General features: G+C 37.7%; 1 protein-coding gene across 10 annotated transcripts in view; it reads left to right on the top strand.

Annotated features, from left to right (window-relative positions):
* The window catches only part of LOC124170897, a 122,480-nt gene that overhangs the window by 77,874 nt on the left and 26,084 nt on the right, over window positions 1-18,522 (top strand). For all 10 annotated transcript variants that reach the window (XM_046549937.1, XM_046549941.1, XM_046549940.1 and 7 more), the window contains 4 exons: window positions 5,582-5,710; window positions 6,078-6,239; window positions 7,688-7,892; window positions 17,027-17,129. In XM_046549937.1, coding sequence (XP_046405893.1) covers window positions 5,582-5,710; window positions 6,078-6,239; window positions 7,688-7,892; window positions 17,027-17,129 — 599 coding nt within the window. The remainder of the gene's footprint in view (window positions 1-5,581; window positions 5,711-6,077; window positions 6,240-7,687; window positions 7,893-17,026; window positions 17,130-18,522) is intronic.

The following is an 18,522-nucleotide window of genomic DNA, read 5'->3' as shown; positions in this document are numbered from 1 at the left end:
AAAAAGTGTGAAATGACAGTTATTTGAAAGGAGACTAGGAACTGATGCTAAAAAAAACCAGTACTGAAAAAAATGGTGGGAAAATCTTCTTGAACAATGTTCCCTCTTAGGCTATAGCAGTTTTGTACTGAATCCCCTTACCTTCCATGCTACCTGCCTGCATTCTTGTAGGGAATAATTACAGGTTTCAGACCATCCTAGTGCCCCATGAAATTTTTTTTAGCTTCTCAGAGGGATCAAAGCAGAGGTAGCTTTGATTTCCGAACCTGCAACACTGCAACATAGAAAAATATTTTTTTTCGGAAGGTGTATTATTGTCAGCGGAAAAGATACATTCTTGAGTAAGGGGTGAAGTAATGAGAAATACCCAATCAAATTCATAAAGTTAATGATTAAATACGAGATTAATACCAGTTCAAAATATTTGAAAAAGTTCTTCGCCTGTAAATGGTGAAGATGGATTAATCATGAAAGTAATCTTGATGAGTCCACCTGTAATGGTAAGATAAAGGCACATAAAATCTGACTAGTACATAAATATAATTCCTCTCCATATTTTATAATGTGCAGCTGTTGCATATTCCATATCATTTTTGCAATGACTAGCATAAGTTGATGGAGGTAACACTACGGTAGTATATCAATAATTAGGAAATCTAAATAATGGAATGATCTGAACAGCGGTAGGTTTCTGGAGTTTTTCAGTTGCATTGCTGAAAATACAGCTATCTGAATGGTTTAATCGCCATCTAAGAGCCCGGATGTCTTCACGCTAATCCTGCAAGAGCTTCTTGACCCAATTTCTTTTATCATACATCCAGAGAATTTTTTGTAATAGCATTTACATTTGTAAGAATATCACTTAAAAATCTTGTATTTTCTTCTGTATCATGAAAACTGCTGACACATTTGATGTGTTTTAAGATCACTGTTGGTAATGTCTGCATACTTGTGGCCCTCTCATTTTATTTATTTATTTTATCTGCAAACCACCAATTACAGCTCATATTGACCATTTTGTATTGGGTATTCAACAAATTTAACAAGTACACGAACAACCATGCCCTGGACAGGTGAAACCTACCCAGGCAGGACTTGAACCCGTAACCTCTTGTTTGACAGGCGAGGACTTTACCCCGCCGCCACCGAGTCCGGCACATGGTCATGGTCTCTTACTTACCTGTAATTGCTTAAGTTGGGTTAGAAATTAAAAATGTGGTTTTATTGTTTTGCTCTAATGCCTTTCATCAGAAAATAGTACTTCTCTGCATTACATGAAGTATACTTTTGATGTTTGGAGGTATTCATGATTTTTTTTAGACTACTGCCGTAAATGTAGGTAACATTCCTGTAACAGGAACCATAATAGTGAACTACAATTTATTATCTCTTCCACAGTGGGAAAGTAAGGTAGACATTCAAAATTTTCATATCTCCAAAGCATTTTGCTTTTAAAAATTTGTGATACCTCAAAAATGGATCATAAGTGAATAATGCAGCAGACTCCCGATTATGTGGCTGCGGCATATCCGTGTTGCGTAGTATCCATGCATGATTTTCACTCTTTTTCAATGTTTTTTGCAATCTTTATAAAAAAAAAGAAAATCAGATGCAAATCACCAGAATTACTGCATTATAATTAGGGACATGCAAAAGGTGGGGTTATTTTATAGCCAAAAGTGGTGTTATTTTTCTACAAAAGCGATGTTATTTTGCCCTGAAATCGGTGTTATTTTAACGGCAAAGTAATTTATGTTGATTGAGGGCAGTGGCCCACCCATTGCCTTAAATTTAGGATATTATTGATCGGGAATAATTAAAGCAATAATGTACATGGAGTATTGACTGAATTAACCTATTTTACATATTTATCCTTCGCGTATACATATATCTAGCTTACATAGAGAGAAATTACTTTTAAATGTCTGTAATTTCAAATGAAATATTGCTATTGTGATCAAGTTGTCATCTTTTACATTTGTTCTCTTATCTGTTAACACAGTGCTATAGCAGGAAAGAAATCTTTCTCAGTCCATGTTTGCAGAAGGGATCCAAATTGCTTAAAGGCACTTAGATGCAAACGATGTCTCAGACATTTGAGCTCCTGGATTGCTTTAATTACATCCCCTGAACCGCGGGAATTTTGCTTTTGTAGTAGTTTCTGTAATTCTCCCAACCCCAACATCAACTTCTCTGTCTCCATTGATTCCAGGCCATGAATTTTTTGTTTTTAAGTCAGGGTTCATGTCTGTAGACAGAACTTCTTGGGGATCAAAAACTGAGATCTTTTCAAATACCTATTTTTCTGCTTAGGTCTTCTACCATAAGAGAACTAAGTTTGGTTGACGCTTTTTCAGCCATCTGCATAGGTATTGACTTTAAAGCAGCTGCTTTAGGGGTTTTCATGTTTTGCAGGTGTAATAAGTGGTTTTATCTAAAAAAAAGTACTCTTTATGAATTTTCTCGAGGCTCATTTTTAACTTCCTTAACTCTTTCTAAATGGTGGAGTACTCTCCTTAACATGAATGCGGGACTGCGCTCCATGAGACTCTTCGGTCCCCTCTGTATGGAGCATTTATGTTGGACATCTGTTAAGACAGGTCTTGCAGATAATCAAACACTCTCAACACCAGCCTTTTCTGATCCTTCCTAGTGGGCATTTTGCATTACCTTGGACTCTGAGGGTAGTTGGTCTCCCTCCTTTTGTGGTTTACAACCCTACCAGCAGCATTGGTTTGCTGTCAACTCATGCTTTGTTTATGTGGATAGCTATATGGATGATTGTTGCTTGCACGTAAATTGCAGACTTTCAATTGAATTCCTCGATTTATTCTGAGAATTTTAAAATTTTGAATGAGGCTCTACCGTCAGCATTAACGAATTTAATGCCTTAACAATTTCCATGTTGATTTTATACTGAAATCGAGATATAAGTTAATATTTATGGTAGAATTTCATTTAAAAATTTGTTAACGCTGCCAAAAGACAAAGAATTCAATTCTTCGTTTATATTTTTTGAGAAAGAACCATATATTTATTTCGCAAACTAACTGAATGAACAATTGTATGACTGTGGTCCCTTGCCACAAAGAGGGGTAATAAGAGACGAGGGTCTAGGTTCATGCTTCCGGATTTTGGAAGTTACAGATTTTGCCAGTCCATGGTGTTGGCCTGTGTTGGGTCCCGAAACTAAGACTTTGCGAACCCACGAATGTCATAAAAGTAGGAGAGCAAGGAAACGTATTTTCGGCATTAGGCCTGCGTAGGAAAATCTCAGACGAAAATTTTCGCCTTTCGTCTCCCGGGGCAAGAAACGTCCTGCCGCATATTTTCGTCATTAGTAGCGAAAGGGTTAACTCTTTATAGAATGTGAGCATTTGGATAGTTTGAACCCTCCAGTAATTTTATTAATCAACCATCAGATTCCCATGGCATTTTTTGCTACTTTGTAGACATCGTGAATGCGGTTTAGACATCCTCCGGAAAAACAAGTCGCCTTATTTCCTCGAGGGTGTTTCTTTGTGGAAACCATGAATTTTCTCCAATTCATGGGCGAATTTCATCGTTTTTTCCTTCTGCTCTGCATGAAATTGTTTTTCGATGCGTAAATTTAAGCCGTAATTTTTTCACGGCATTGGCCGCTCACAGACGCGACTAATTTCCGCGGGCCGCCGTTCCCGCCACAGCGCCGTAAAATCCAGAGAGTCGTCTTGTCGGAAAGTGGCCTGAATTTTACGGCGCTGTGCGGGGAACGGCGGCCGACGATAAGTCGTTTTGGCACAAAGCTACCACAATGTAGCTCCGTGTGTATTTCACGGAATAGACGGCGCACAGCCACTTTTTGCCGCTTTCAGACTTTTGCATTGCTCCGGCCGTCGTCAACGGCACGGCACTGTGCATTCAAATAACCATTGGTCTCAATGCATGTCTTCAAGCGAGTCGAATCGCGCAGTTGACGGCACGGCGTTGTTGACGGTCAGCAAGGCAAGGCTCCATCCGGCCCGGCGGTGCGCCGTTTATGCCGTGAAATACACATCGTGCTACCTTGAGGCTACTTTCAAACGCGACGACTTTTCGCCGGCCACCGTTCACGGCACGGTTCCGTGAAATTCAGGCCACTTTCAAACGAGACATCTCACGGCGCTGTGCCGTGAACGGCGGCCCATGGAAATTCGTCGCGTCGGAAAGCGGCCAATGCAGTAAAAAAATTACGGTTTAAATGTACGTCTCGAAAAATAATTTCGTGGGAGGAGCATGAGCAGAAGAAAAAAATGGTGAAAATCGCGTCTGAGTTAGTGAAAATCGCCCATGAATTGGAGAAAATCGCAATTAACACGAAATTCGCGTATTCGCGGGAAAACCCCGGAAATCGCGTATTTCGCGGGAAAATCCTGGAATTCGCGTTAAAATTCGCGTTATCGCATTTGCGACTTTTGCATGTCCCTAATTATAATGCAAGGAAACACCGGGCTTATTATTTCCATTAGAATCCCCTTTGTAAAACGGAAGCGATCGTGCGCAAGCTGCATTCCTGTTTTCCAAGCCTCGCAGTGCGCGACCACTCTCCGTGATCATGGATACACGTCCCGCAGCCGTTGTAACCCAGTGCCTGACGGTGTAGTTTCCGACATGGTGCATTAGTTTTGAAGCATTTGTGCCAACCAATTTTCTATATCCGTGATCACGCTGCCAGGGATGCGTGGTTTCCGAAACCAAGTCTAATATGGAGCAGTAGAAATAAGAGTATAATCATGTTATCATCGCTAAAAAGATTGCGGTCTGGCGAACAAAGCTCTCAATGAGTCCGGAAGGCACAAAAAATAACAGAATAAGTGTGCAAATTATAATATATTGTTTATTTTACGTAAATTATGAACATTACAACACATGAAAGTGAAAGTTTAGGTTATCCATTTTTTCCAATTATTTGTGCCGTCTCTCCCCATCATTAATTAGCCTGGATAATCGGGAATGTGCTGTATAACCCTTTCACTGCAGTGAGTGCATGAGGTACAATCGCTCAGTAGGCTGCTGTGAACATACCTTTCTCCCTGTTGCGTGCTGTGAAGCCCTTCACTTCTCTGCCACATGTTACGAGTAGCTTTCCGGAGAGTGAGCCACAGCAAAACCGTTAATGACTTATTGTACTTATCCAATTAGTGGCTTTGCCTATTACATTATAAATCACATTAATTTTTTTCTACTGTTGGAATCTCTGATACATTTAATTAACTGTCCCATTGGTCCATGTGCAAGAAAGAAATTCATGAGATGTAACATTAGGATAAATTTAATGTTTACTGAGGTAAATGAATAAAAAATGCAAATCCCTAAATTTAGTTTCAAATTGAATTACATTATGTATGAAATTATCCTCGCATTTGTCCTAACTGACAAAATAATATGGAGAGCACAGGCATAGTTTTTGAGTAAATCATAACTGAAAATAAGACTTTGGCTTACATTGCATGCTTTATTTCTTTCTAAATTTTGTATTACAAGTTATGTCATTTAAAATTATAAATTACTTCTTCTATTTGTGATATTTGATGTTTTATTCATGAAAGTGCTCTTGTTCTAGGCATTTTGGTGAGGGGGAGGCCACCAACAGGGAAATTAATGCCAACAAAGGACCAAACTCTTCATCTTCGTTGACGAGTCCAAAGCAAGGGGGGAAGAGGGAAGAAGGTTGGAAGGAGGTTGTTCGGAAGTAAGTTTTAAAACAGTATGTTATATTGTTGCCTATATTTTGATTCTGTGATTATTTTTGATTTATGAGATAAAGCTAAATTTATCTCCTAAGAATGTTTTTATTCACATTCTAGGAGAATGAAGTGCTATTAAGTTGGCATAATTTATGAGATGAATGTGCTAGATTACTAATGCTTCATTCTCCCGGCATGCCAATGTTAAGATTCTGCCAAGCTGAGGTGGAAAAATTTGCATTTATATTTTATTTTGTTGTTGTTGCCTAGTGGAATTTATATTTTATTTTGGATTTAAGTAATTCATTTGAAATTGTTTATAATCATTTATGTTACTCTGTAAAGCAATATTTTAATTTTAATATCCAACAGCTCTTGTGTGAGGTCCAAGAAAGTGTCTGTGCCATCCACAGCAATAAGCCGTGTAATTGGTCGGGGTGGAAGCAATATAAATGCTATTCGAGCCGCAACATCTGCTCACATTGAAGTGGAAAAGCAAAATAAAGGGCAAGGAGAACGAGTTATTACCATCAAGTGAGTGAACATTTGTCTTACTACCCATCTTAACTTGTGTGTGTTCCTCAATATATTGAATTTTCGTAAAGATAAAATTTACTGCTATGGTGTTGGCTCAAAACATTTTGGCTATTAATATTTTTTCTGTGGAAAATGATAGAAATAATTAATTTTCGTATTCTTATGCATGCTTATGCAGAGCAGTAATTTTAAGTCTGATGAAGCTGAATCAGCTACTTTAATAAATTGCTGCTCTCCAGCTTGCTTTGCATTAACAGTTGTAATGAATCGTACAGGATTTCTTTGCTTAAAAAAATTGTAAATTTCATTGTCAGCTGCTAGATTCTTTGTGATTCACTTAGCTTGTAATTTATTGCTTATGTTGGTGATTAATTGGTTGCTAAATAAACGTGGTACGTAATATGATGGTCTCCATGGAAATGTTGCACACCCTATTTCGCTGAATGTATTCCTCCCTTTTTTCTGAAGTCTCTGGAAGGAAATCATTGAAGCGACTGTTGTCAAACACAGGTGACTTGAGTGAATTTTTTTGAGTTCCTTGATTTTTGCATGTGCAATTCAATTGCAAAATTATTGAGCGCTTTGAGAATGCGTAATCTACAGGCATTAATTTTGACAGTCCTTAAATTTCAGTAACTAAAGTAAGTGATAGAGCATAGAGCTAAATCAAAGAGTAAAGCAATCATTTCAATTAGAAATACACGAAATGGCACTGTGGTTAATTATTATGTTGGTGGTAACTGATACCTGTTCATCATCTCTATAAGAAAGGTTTTTATGGTAAATGAAACAAGATTGAGAAATTTACCTGACTTGGGTCGTATATAATATTCGGAATACAGTAAGCTCCATATTATCCTTGCATGCATTATCCAAGTTGTGGATCATCTGTGCATGAGCATCAGACTGTAGAACAGCAGGATTATTGAATTTCAAAGCAAGGACACCCAATGCTTATTATTACCAATAGAATTCTCTTTAAAACACCATAGTTTTCTTTACTTGCTGACAAGGAATGTTTCAAGTTAATTTGGATGTTTGCACCAGAAGAAGTGAAAGTTTGGATTATCCATGTTTTCCAATTATTCATTTCCTTTCCCCATCACTGACCTGAATAATGGGGTGTTCACTGTACTTGGATGTCCCTGCAAACACCACCAGCGTATCACATCCGTACAGCAAAACCTCCTACAGGGGCAGTTATGATTTTTGTGGTCACAGCATATTTGTTGCATGGAGGTTTTACTGTATCAGTATTTTTGATTTTTACCCCGTTTCATAACTAGCTAAAAGTCACCTGTGTGCAACTGACCTTTTAGGCATTTTTGATGGAAGAGGAACGTCTTAGGATGTGGAACTTGGGCTCTTTAGTATCAGCTGTTCTCTTTCAATGGATACAGAGTCTTGGAATGATATTTATGTGTTCTTGATTGTTTCTTTTATAGGGGTTCAGCGGATGCTACTAGACAGGCTCATGCACTGATAACGGCTTTAGTGAAAGATCCAGAGGCAGATTTGCAAGTGATTTTGCCTGGGGCTGCCTCTGTTGGAGTGGCTACATCATCTGTCTCTAAAGTCCCATCTTGCTCGGGATTGCCACCAACAATTACATGGTGCCACGACCCAAAGACGGCCTCTGTGGCCAATGCTGTAAGGAATATTTTGTTTATAGTTCTATTTTATTTGAAGTTTTAGTGCAAAAATTTGTTTAGGACTTGTGGGATATGGCTAACAGTAGCAAGTGAATAAATTGATGGGATCTGTGCATCCAATTGCTGTTGCTGATCACGTAAAGCTATAAAGTCACTTATTTGACCTCTTCCATTTTCTCAAAGTTAGCAGGTTGATGTTTTTAAAGTTGAAGTATTTCGAACAAATTAGTGCTCTTAGTGAGGCTTTTCATTTCTTTTAGATTCAACGATTAAGTGTGATCAGTGGCAATAGGGACTGAATTGCTAACAATTGTTTTTTAGGTAGGCAGAGAATGATTTTGCCCTCTCTAAAATATGCTGTGTTTTAGTTTTGATTGGACATGTGAGGGTAGCCAATGTTCAGTAATAAGAACTGAGTTTGTATTTTTATGTTGTTGAACAAGAACTTGCAAAATCACTTGCTTTTCAACCACTCAGCATTGTAGAGCCTATAGTGATATGAAGTACAAGGGATTTATGCTCTTTTTTAGATTTTTAATCAGTGGGACTCAAGTTTAAGCATGGGTAATCATTTCTCTGCCAAATGCATACGTCATACTGATGATAATATATATGATCAAAATGATGATAGTGATTAACTTTAGTCATTGCTATGCCCAATTAACCTCAGCAACAAACATAGTAAAACTCTTCTATAATGAACCTCCATCAAGAAAATTTCTATGAAAACCTCCTTATTTTAAAGTCATAGCCATGAACCTGGGCCTTTTCCATACACAATGCATGGAGAAAAAATTCCTGTAACAAGTGTCCCTAATTACAAAATCTCCCTGAAAACAAGTCTGCATGTGGGCTCCAATTATGGAAATGACCTTAATGCAACAAAATTTTCTGTTACAAATTTCGGTTTTATCATGTGGTTATGGGCAGTGAAACTTCTAAATTCCACTTAATGCTCAGAGTTTCTCTTTTTTATGACCTACAGCTTCATTTTCATGCATGTAATTAGGCATTCCTGCAAACTGGGCAGTGAGTCAGAAGTAAGAACACATGAATATGTTTCATGATGCCTTTCGAATTTGGCATCTTTCAGCCTATCACAGATATCAAATATGGCAGTGGATTAAAAGAGAGTTCTTGGTCATTTATTCATTCTTTACTCCATGAAATTTATTATTAAGGGGATGGGGGTGCATAATCAGAAGATGCCAGCATGGTCAGTCAAGAAAATTTGTTGAATTGAGACTCCTTAGTGTAAAGGAATGCCTAGCAGCCTCCCAATTCATTGTTGAGAAAGGCATCCCCATATTTTATAATAATAATAATAATAATAATTTGTCTTTATTATACAAGCGAATTTAGGACAGCATTGTCCTCTCTTACAATTAACCTGTTAGACATTCACAAACATCCATGCCCTGGATGGTAGTCAAGCCACCCAGGCGGGATTCGAACCCGCGACCTCAAGGTTAGCAGTCGGGGACTTTACCCCGGCGCCACTGAGGCTAGTATTTCTAATACAAGCAAATGCACTGACCTAGAGCTCAGAGGTGACGGGGTGCGAATAAGAGCCTACTGTTAAGGCATAGCCTTCATGATGTCCACGTCTATAGAGCGTTCCACATTTAGTTGACAGTATGGGCTCTTATGGAGAATCGTTTCCCATGTTAATCTCCATAAGGCCAGGAGCGCGGTGTTGTCAACAACAGCACGAAAATTAAAGTTGCGTTATGCACTGATTAAAAATTTTATTCTAATGTAGAAAAAGGTGCTGCATTCATTGGCGCCAATAGTTTTTCGATAAAAATTATAACAAAAGCTATAAAAAACATTTCCGTAAATTTCCATCAGAAACGTGTATTTTTTTACTTTATCTTCTTCTCGCACTTTCTGCCTGACCGTTGTCTGTATTGAATTGAATTTTTTTGCAAAAAATTCTTCACACTATTTTCTGCTTGAAGGTCTTCACCAATTGTACAAATATTGAGTTTTAATGTTGTTATGCCGACGTAACACACTTTAGGACAAGAAAATTTTGATTTTTGCAAGGTAAAAAGTAGTCGCTTACTAACTTACGTTTCTTATGTCGTAGGTCCCTATATGCTGCGTACCAAATGTGGATAAAACTACAAGGTTATTTTTGGTGAAAACATCATTAACTTACATCAATTCTGAAGCGAGTTACAAGGTTTTTATCTTAAGAAAAAATATTACGGTGCCGCTGGGCGGGCTTCTTGCTTTTTCTTGCGCGCAGAGGGAAAATTCTCGGGCGGAAAAGGAGTTTTTTGTCAATGCATACTATGAAATGTATTTATGTATTCGTTTGATATCCTAAACAGAGAATACCTACTCATACGTCGTAACAGCAGTGTTTTTATCTGAATACATTGATACACGAAAGTAAGCAAGCGGCTTGGAAGTAAGACTCTTTCGCCTTGGGTGTTTAGGTCCCATCGGGGAAACCAAGAAAAAGAATATCTCATAATCTGGACCAAACACTACCCCATCCAGTGCACGCATTTACAAAAGGGGGCTTGGGTTTTATCTGAGTTCCTTTCATAGGGTACCATAAAACCTGCCCCAAAAGCGACCCAGGCCGAAGGGGCCGAGGGAAGAATTTACGAAGGCGTTCAGTTTGTCATTGCATTTTTTTGGAGTGAACAAGTGTTGTGTGGTATATTGAACTTGAGAATTGTGAAGTGTGTTTTACACTTATCTTTGCTGTAACACGCCCAATTAATATGTCCGATACAAAGAAGAGGAGAAAAGGTGAGAAGCTCATAAGCCGCGAAAGACGATTGGTGCTCAAAGTCTTCTCGTACATAAGGAAATCTCTCAGCATTAGTGAGGCCTGCCGAGAAGCTTCGAAGGCTACTGGGTGCTAGGAGTTCACTATTTACAGAGTGAGAAAGGAAAGCTCCCGTGGTCCATTGGTAACTCCTTCAATAACTAAAGAAATTAGACAGCCTTACAAAAATTCGAGGGCAGTGATTTTCGACGGTTTGGTGAGATCGGGAATTAGAAGGAAGGTACATGAATCCCTCGTGAAAATTATTCCTCCGACTTTAAAATCCATCTGAAACTCTGTGAATATGGATAGTATTCTCCCAGATTACAAAAGGACAACACTATATCGTCTTCTTTTGGACATAGGCTTCGTGTACGAACGGAGGGGGAAAAGAATCATCCTTATCGAAAGGGATGATATTATTAGTTGGTGGCACAATTAAATATCTAAGGTAGCTAAAAAAATATCGCCGCGAACACAGGACGAGTGTATTTACAGGCGAAAGTTGGATTAATGTTGGACAAATAGTGAACATTAGTTTGCGAAACAAACAATTAGAAAATCCGCGTCAAGCTTTCCTTGCTGGACTAAATACTGGGCTTGGCCCCCACTTCCCGAGGAGGACGATTTGCAATTATACACGCAGGAATGGAAAATGGGTTCATAAAAGGAGCATCGCATGTGTTTCTTTACAAAAAGAACTCAATGGATGAGCATGAAGAAGTGGGTGGCGAGTGTTACGAGAGATGGTTTGAGCACTCACTTCTTGCAAACTTACCCGAAGGATCAATTATAATGGTAGATAATGCCCCCTATTACTCAAGGAAATTGGAATCCTTGCCTACTACGAGGTGAAGGAAAGAGAACATTAAGGAAATTAGCTTTGAAGATGTCAGCTTGAAAATAGATCTTTAATTTACAATAAACCAAGTACGGGAAAATTTTGAAAAATTAAAGATTGATGATGTCTTATACAACATCGCCTTTCATGTAATACTAGCTAGAGCTGAAAAATATTTCATAATATGGAAGGAATAGAAATTTTGTCTCATTCAGGAGCGGCTATAATTTTTATTATCCTTCAATTTATTGTTATTTTTTACATTACAGATTATTCATTATTCAGTTTGTGCATTGAATAAGTACGTACATGAAATAACAAAAGACTTTTCCTTTTATACTGCAGCAAAGGTATTGTAATATACGCTAAAAAATTCCTTAATTTACGTAGTCTTTCGTGCAATCCCTAACTCCTTTTTGAACTAAACCGTTTTGGCGCCATATTATGTGTGGTTGCATATGCTGTTAGGATGCCTGCCGGCGGAGCGGAAGCTTGGCAACACTGTTATCCATAAGGCCCGTACTGTCAACTAAATGTGGAACGCTCTATAGTATGAGTGAATTGTAGTCACTCTCTGGCTCATAGCAACAGAGGAGTCAGAATTTCAGATATAAATGACCCAATGGGGATTGCATGAAAACATTTTCTGTTGTAATGAAAAATGTGTAATTGTTACAACATTTAGAATTCCTCTTCCCTTAAAAAATGTTTCAAAATTAATCTGCAGCTGCTGCATTTGTGACTTGCCACTCTGCATTAAGTATTTGGTCATCCTGCTGCAACGCAACAGGCTCAAAAACTCACTATAATGAACCCCCTATAACAGGGTTCGTATTATCCCTATCCCATCAAATTTGTTTTACTTAATAAATTAAGTCTGTGTAAAGTAAAATCTCCATTTATGGAGATTTTACTTTACACAGACTGCCGGTCCTGGGCATCACATTAGGGAAAACATACACAAGAATCTCTGATATGCACAATCTCCATTTACTTATTTACTGGGAGGCTACCTGGCATTGCTCGGGAAGGATAGTGCGTAGAGAAGTGGGAAACTTGGAATTCATGACCACATGGCAGGATTTATAGGTAGAGGAATAAAGTAGGTATGATGTTGGCATACATTTTAGCAGCATAGAATGGAAAAACTGATGTCTGTATGCTACGCACGGGATCAGCCTATACACCACTCCACAAGATTGATCATTATGTGCATCCGTACGTGCGTAGACCATATACCCCAAAAAGGTTTGTGCCAAAAGGATTAATGCAGTAGACTCTCGTTATTACGAAGTTCACGGGACAGAAAAACCGGAGGTTCGTAATAACGAATTTTGTATGAACGTTTCTTTTAGGAATTGTCGAAAAAATGCCGTGTATGATAAACTCGATTAAATTATGCGGAAATATAAGTAAACAGGAAGATTCATTTCTGTTTCTCAACAGAAGAATGCGGCATGACGTAATCGAGGGTTGATATCTTCCCGAATACAGTAAGTCCGATGTAAGAGCTAGATGCGTTCCAAGACGTTGTTCATAAGTTGATAAACCTACAATTGGCCGCCGAGAGTTGTCCGATGACAGGCAGAACGGTCTTGGTCAGGGCAGCATTTCCAGGTAAGAAAGGGAAACGCCTACAGTGGGCTCCGTGAAGAAGGAGCCGTAAGGGACGACGAGCATGAAGGACCCAGGGGAAGAATCACTCGCTTGGAAATGAAAGGCACCACTGTCTTTGAAACCATCATATTTATGTGTTTAAACATACATGCACGCATTAGTGAACATCTGTTTGCAATTTAATGATTACACTACGGAAAAAGTGACTTGACTTTAGTAATTTGGGTTTGCTTAATTTTTTTCCACCTCTTTTGAGATAATATCTTCAATCCCATTGAATACAATCATATTATCATTTTCACATTCCTCCATGCTTAAAAAAACTTTCAATCACATTCAAAGCTTCCTTAACCTATTTTTTTGGTGGAAACTGTAACTGATTCCCCATTATCAATATCTTCCTCCACATCCATCTCTTCCGGTAACTCACAATATGCCCTGCCCTTGTCTATGGCTCGGAAGATTGCTAATTTAGTGTTAATGTCAAGCAGCAGCCTTCTTTTATTTGTCAAATCCATCACTGGCCTATAAGTATTAAAGCAATTTTTGTGTTTTCATATTTTATGGCAAATAATTGAAAACATTTGAAATATCCATTAGAAAATTGATTTATCATTTTTATAATACATGGCATGTTAAAGATTAAAAAAAAAAGTAAACACATGACTTGACACTGCAAAAATTAGGCGATTAATTGAGCGTACTTTTGACACTTTCGTCGAAAGCCCTCTCCAAACTACAGTGCACGCAGTGATCCCAGGAAAAACTCTGTAGAGGGCACACAGAAGTGCTGGGGCTACTATACTACGTGATTTACTGGTGAGAATACTGGGCAAAATGTGCGATAGTAAAATATTTCATTGCCGTGTATCAGCTAATTAGTTGTCTACCACACCTAAAATTGTTGTGCGTGGAGTGATGTTCAGAATTGTGACAAATTGACTTCCTGGGCTCCCAATCTAAGAGTCAGATTTTATGGCATGAATATGCAGGCCAGACATATTACTGTCACTAAGCGCATTAAATTGTGAACTACGATCGTACACGCAAGCATTGAAAAAATTACCATGGAGGTATTAAGAATGTGATACACAGGGAAATCTGGGAATAAAGTAGTTGCAAAAATGGATTTGTTTTATTTTGAGTTGCAGTAAATTCATGAAATATTTTCATTTTAGAAGCTGAAGTAGCAATGCGGGTTGAGTATTTCTGTCTCCGTAGATGGGAGCGAAGTTAGTTGAAATATTTCTGCCAGCAAGGGATTATAGGCTGTGCTAGTCGCCTCTTTTATTTATTGAATGTGTATGTGTATATTAAAGTATGTGAGCACTTATAGGAAAATAGAGCCATAAAAAGTAGAAAGCGAGTGCTATCGTGTGATTTTTATCATGATTTCAGGGAAATTGATGTATTCTCACTTAATTCTACAGTCATTTAAAATGATTGGGTTAGTTGGATAGCTTTTTTTATTTACTGTATGGTATGCTTTTATATGGAGCAAAGTGCCCATAACTAATTGTTAAATTGAATATTTCACCATATTAAAGGTGTAAATGAAAGAAAATAAATGTGAAAAATGTATTGCTGAAAATGCTATCCCATGTACGTAATCGCGGCCGCATTAATGGTCTCTAGTTCTCTTGCTATGATTTGCGGAGGTAGTTTGGCTGTCTTGGGGGTGTCTCCTTGCTATGATAAGTGGAGGTTTTACGAGATAAAGCAGTACGCACCATGAGACGTTTGCCTATAAATTTACAAGTAAATGTGATGGGACCTCAGGGGTGGTACGAAGTATGGAGGTGTACGATGTAAAGAGGTTCACTACATAGAGGTTTTACTGTCGATAGATAATGTTTATCCGTAAAGGTGATAACCACTTCTGATTTACAAAATGCAGTAGTAAACAGATATGCTCAATTGAGTTTGACAGGGTGCCTTTCTATTGGACAATGAGTTAATGATGAGTGAGGAAACTCAACAATCATCCCCCTTCATCATACTCTGACAAAACTGTTTGGGTTCTCACCCTCAATCACATTAATCCAGAAGCCTGAAGCCATCCAATTGTTGGGAATGTTAACATTTTTATCGACATTGAAGTGAGAAATTTGCATTAAAGTAATGATATTCCTGAGCTAATACAGGCATCCCCCGAGTTACATAATAGATGCATTCCGGCAGACTCTGCGTAAGTCGAAATTTACGTAAGTCGAACCTTTGCGTTAGTGCTTCAGACATTGCGGTCGGCGAGGTGAAATTCTCTGCGGAGAAATGCGCGGTAAATTCTCGGTGAAGTTTCATTCAATTCACTGTGATATTCATGAACTCTACCGCGTGTTTTACGTTATTAGATACAAAATCGATAAACATTAATAAAGTCTGAGAGTTGCATCTAGAGCATTGCAAATCAAAATGCGTAATAATATTCCCAGAGTTGACCAATCCCGTGGATTCGGGAAAGTACGGTATCTCAGCGCTACATTACTAAACTGAATACTTAAATTGATTCATTATGTTATGCTGCGATCTAAGGGCACAAAGAATGCATCATCTACCTACCTATAATCATTATATCTTCTGCCTTTTATATATTACGTTGATCGAAGAATCTGGTGGTTTCACTGTCACAGTTAATACACGTAGGAGGGTCTAGGATTACGAGCAAATAACACACAAAAAAATACCAGTAAATTACTATATTCTTGGATACATTCACACGCACATACACTCAATCTTTCACGCACAGAAACATACTTTCATTCTCTTATATCTCAATAAAATAACGTGAAAATATCACCATTTGAATATTTACTTCGCTGGGAACATTGAAGAGTATTTCCAAAGCACGAAGATAATTCAAAGTGAGCTTTTATTCAGCCAACTCTGTCATTAACGTGCAACAAAGTTAGTGGAGAAAAGCTTTCAATGACGCAATATTCATTTACAGTTGCACACAATATGAGAGAACGAGAAAATGCAGCTTAATAAAATTTTCCGCCAGAAACATGTAAACAATTACAGAATTAATATCGTGCGTCAACTTTTTCTTAACCTTTTCGCGGCGTTCATTGCCAACACTCAAAATTTCAATGCCGTTACATGGGTACTAAACAATTCTTTTCCGCAATAAAGATTTCTGCTTGAACTTCATTTTCTTTTAATTCCACAGATGGAAATGTCCAAACTTAAGGATACAATTTTTAAATAGTTGAAAGTCGGAGTTCGGGTGTGCATGCAGTATAACAAGTTGTATCGTACAGGAATGAGCGCAACCTCATCCACCTGCAAATGTTCACGTTGATTGCTGACTTGGGATTTATAAGCGATTTTTCTACAGAAATTAATGAAACTTCCTTCGAGGAATGACAAAAATGGGTCACTTTGTTATTTTTAGCACGTAAAAAACTCGATAACTATTAGATATTTTTTCTACCATAGGTTGTACGAGCGAATATCTACTCCTTCGCGCTCGCATTCGAAAAGTAACGTTATCATTTGAAATACGGCTATCTCTTACGTAAGTATGGATTTACGTAAGTCGAGACATACGTAACTCGGGGGATGCCTGTATACTAACCGTGCTGAGTTCTTAAAACAGTTCAGTGTAAGAGATACTTGCCGTCTGTAATAGGAAAAAAATGGTCTGCAATGTTTTGTGGCTTATTATTGGTTATTTAACTGCTACATTACTTATTTGGGTATACATTTCCATCCAGTTTTTGTCTTGGTGGATTACCTGATGGGGAAGGTTGTGGGAAGTAGTAGTTTATTGATTATCCATCTAATGGTCAGAACTGTTTCTTTCCTCATTGAAGCATTATCACTTTGAATTGAAAATTCTTTGGCTATTGATGCTAAATTAAGTTTTAATGTCTGTTTTATGAAGGCTCTAGCAAAGGTGAAGCCTCCTGGTGGACCTGGAAAGGGGCCTAGTCCTGGAACGGTCAGCGTTACTAACTCAGCTCTTCCTAGGGCAATCAATTCTGTTGGTGAGTTCAAGTTCAGTTATTCATGTGTTTATTTTTGCATAAATGTGTTGCTCATAGCTGTATTTCGAATGTCAGTAAACAGTTTTATTAAAGATCTTCTGATTGCACAGTGACATTAACTTTTGTGTCAGATGTGATGGTGGAGACATGTATTTTGCAGTCGTCAAGTATCATTTAATGATATGAATTTGCATCAGCAATTTATTAAAACTTTGAATAATTTGATGTATTTTCTTAAGCAATTCAATATCTTAATAGTCTCATGTTTGAATAATTTAGGCTTGATTCAGTTGCCCAGGACATTCTTCCCATCTTTAGGTGGGTAGTAATAGCAATTAATAATTTTATGCTTTATTATCTCAATATATGGAAAGGTGACGTAATTTATCGGAACAGTATGATTCAATATTCATTCTGGCTTATCTCATGGATAAAATACTTTTTTGTTGAATGGACTAAGCATGTGGAGAAAGGGAAATCACAATCTTTAACTTAAATGTGAAATGTCATCATTGCAATTCAGAATATCGTCATCAAAATAACTATATTTGCTCACATTAATATCTACATTTTAACTTTCGAATCAACTCTTTTGTGGAATAGTCATGAAAATTGCATCCAATCCTGTAATAGCCCTCTCTGAATGCTGTGTTCTTGGCTGCAGGACCAGTCAGATAAAAGCTAGCTGGCCATAAACAATTCCTTAATGTAATGGTACTCACTCGGGATGGATGATCGAATATTTTTTTTTCGGATCCAGATAGTCTTGACCCTGTCAGATATATTGATGTTTAGAGTCCTAGTTCATTTTTATTGCACATTGTTATTACAATAATCATGTTTATTGTGGGTGTATATACGTAAAGCAATGCTATTTCGATTTTGAGTGCGAAGTAAAATTGTAATTATGATTGAATGGTGTACTTGTTAGCTCACCAGCAACCTGCATGGTGCCCAAAGGAAACTCCTGGTGTTTTTGATACAGCTTTTATTGTTTGTTTTGGCAATTTTGGTGGTAATCATGCGCAAGAAAAGTAAATAAAATTAGTATTTATGATTTTTAAATTTAAATTTTGAAGTTCTTGTTCATGCATCCGTTAGGGTTAGAATTTTTGACTAGACCTGACCTTTAAAACGTAAACACTCTTTCTCCCCTATTGTTTCCCTGAGCAATGGTGAACCAACAGTTTAATCAATCTAAAACATAGCCTGGGAATCTATGATGAACGTGGGTTTGCATTTGGTAGTTATAATAGTGGAAGTATGTGTGTACTTATTAGGTAACTCAGGCAATCTAATACAGTTAATCAAATACTGATTGTAATTGGTCTTAAGTAATTGATTTTGATTTTAAATATATCTGAAGATATGAAAAAACCTGAGGGTAGCTAAG

The sequence above is a fragment of the Ischnura elegans genome, chromosome X (assembly GCF_921293095.1).
Source record: "Ischnura elegans chromosome X, ioIscEleg1.1, whole genome shotgun sequence".
Classification (NCBI taxonomy): domain Eukaryota; kingdom Metazoa; phylum Arthropoda; class Insecta; order Odonata; family Coenagrionidae; genus Ischnura; species Ischnura elegans.
The sequence above is the reverse complement of the archived record's forward strand: the minus strand, read 5'-3'. Positions and strand labels throughout refer to the sequence as shown.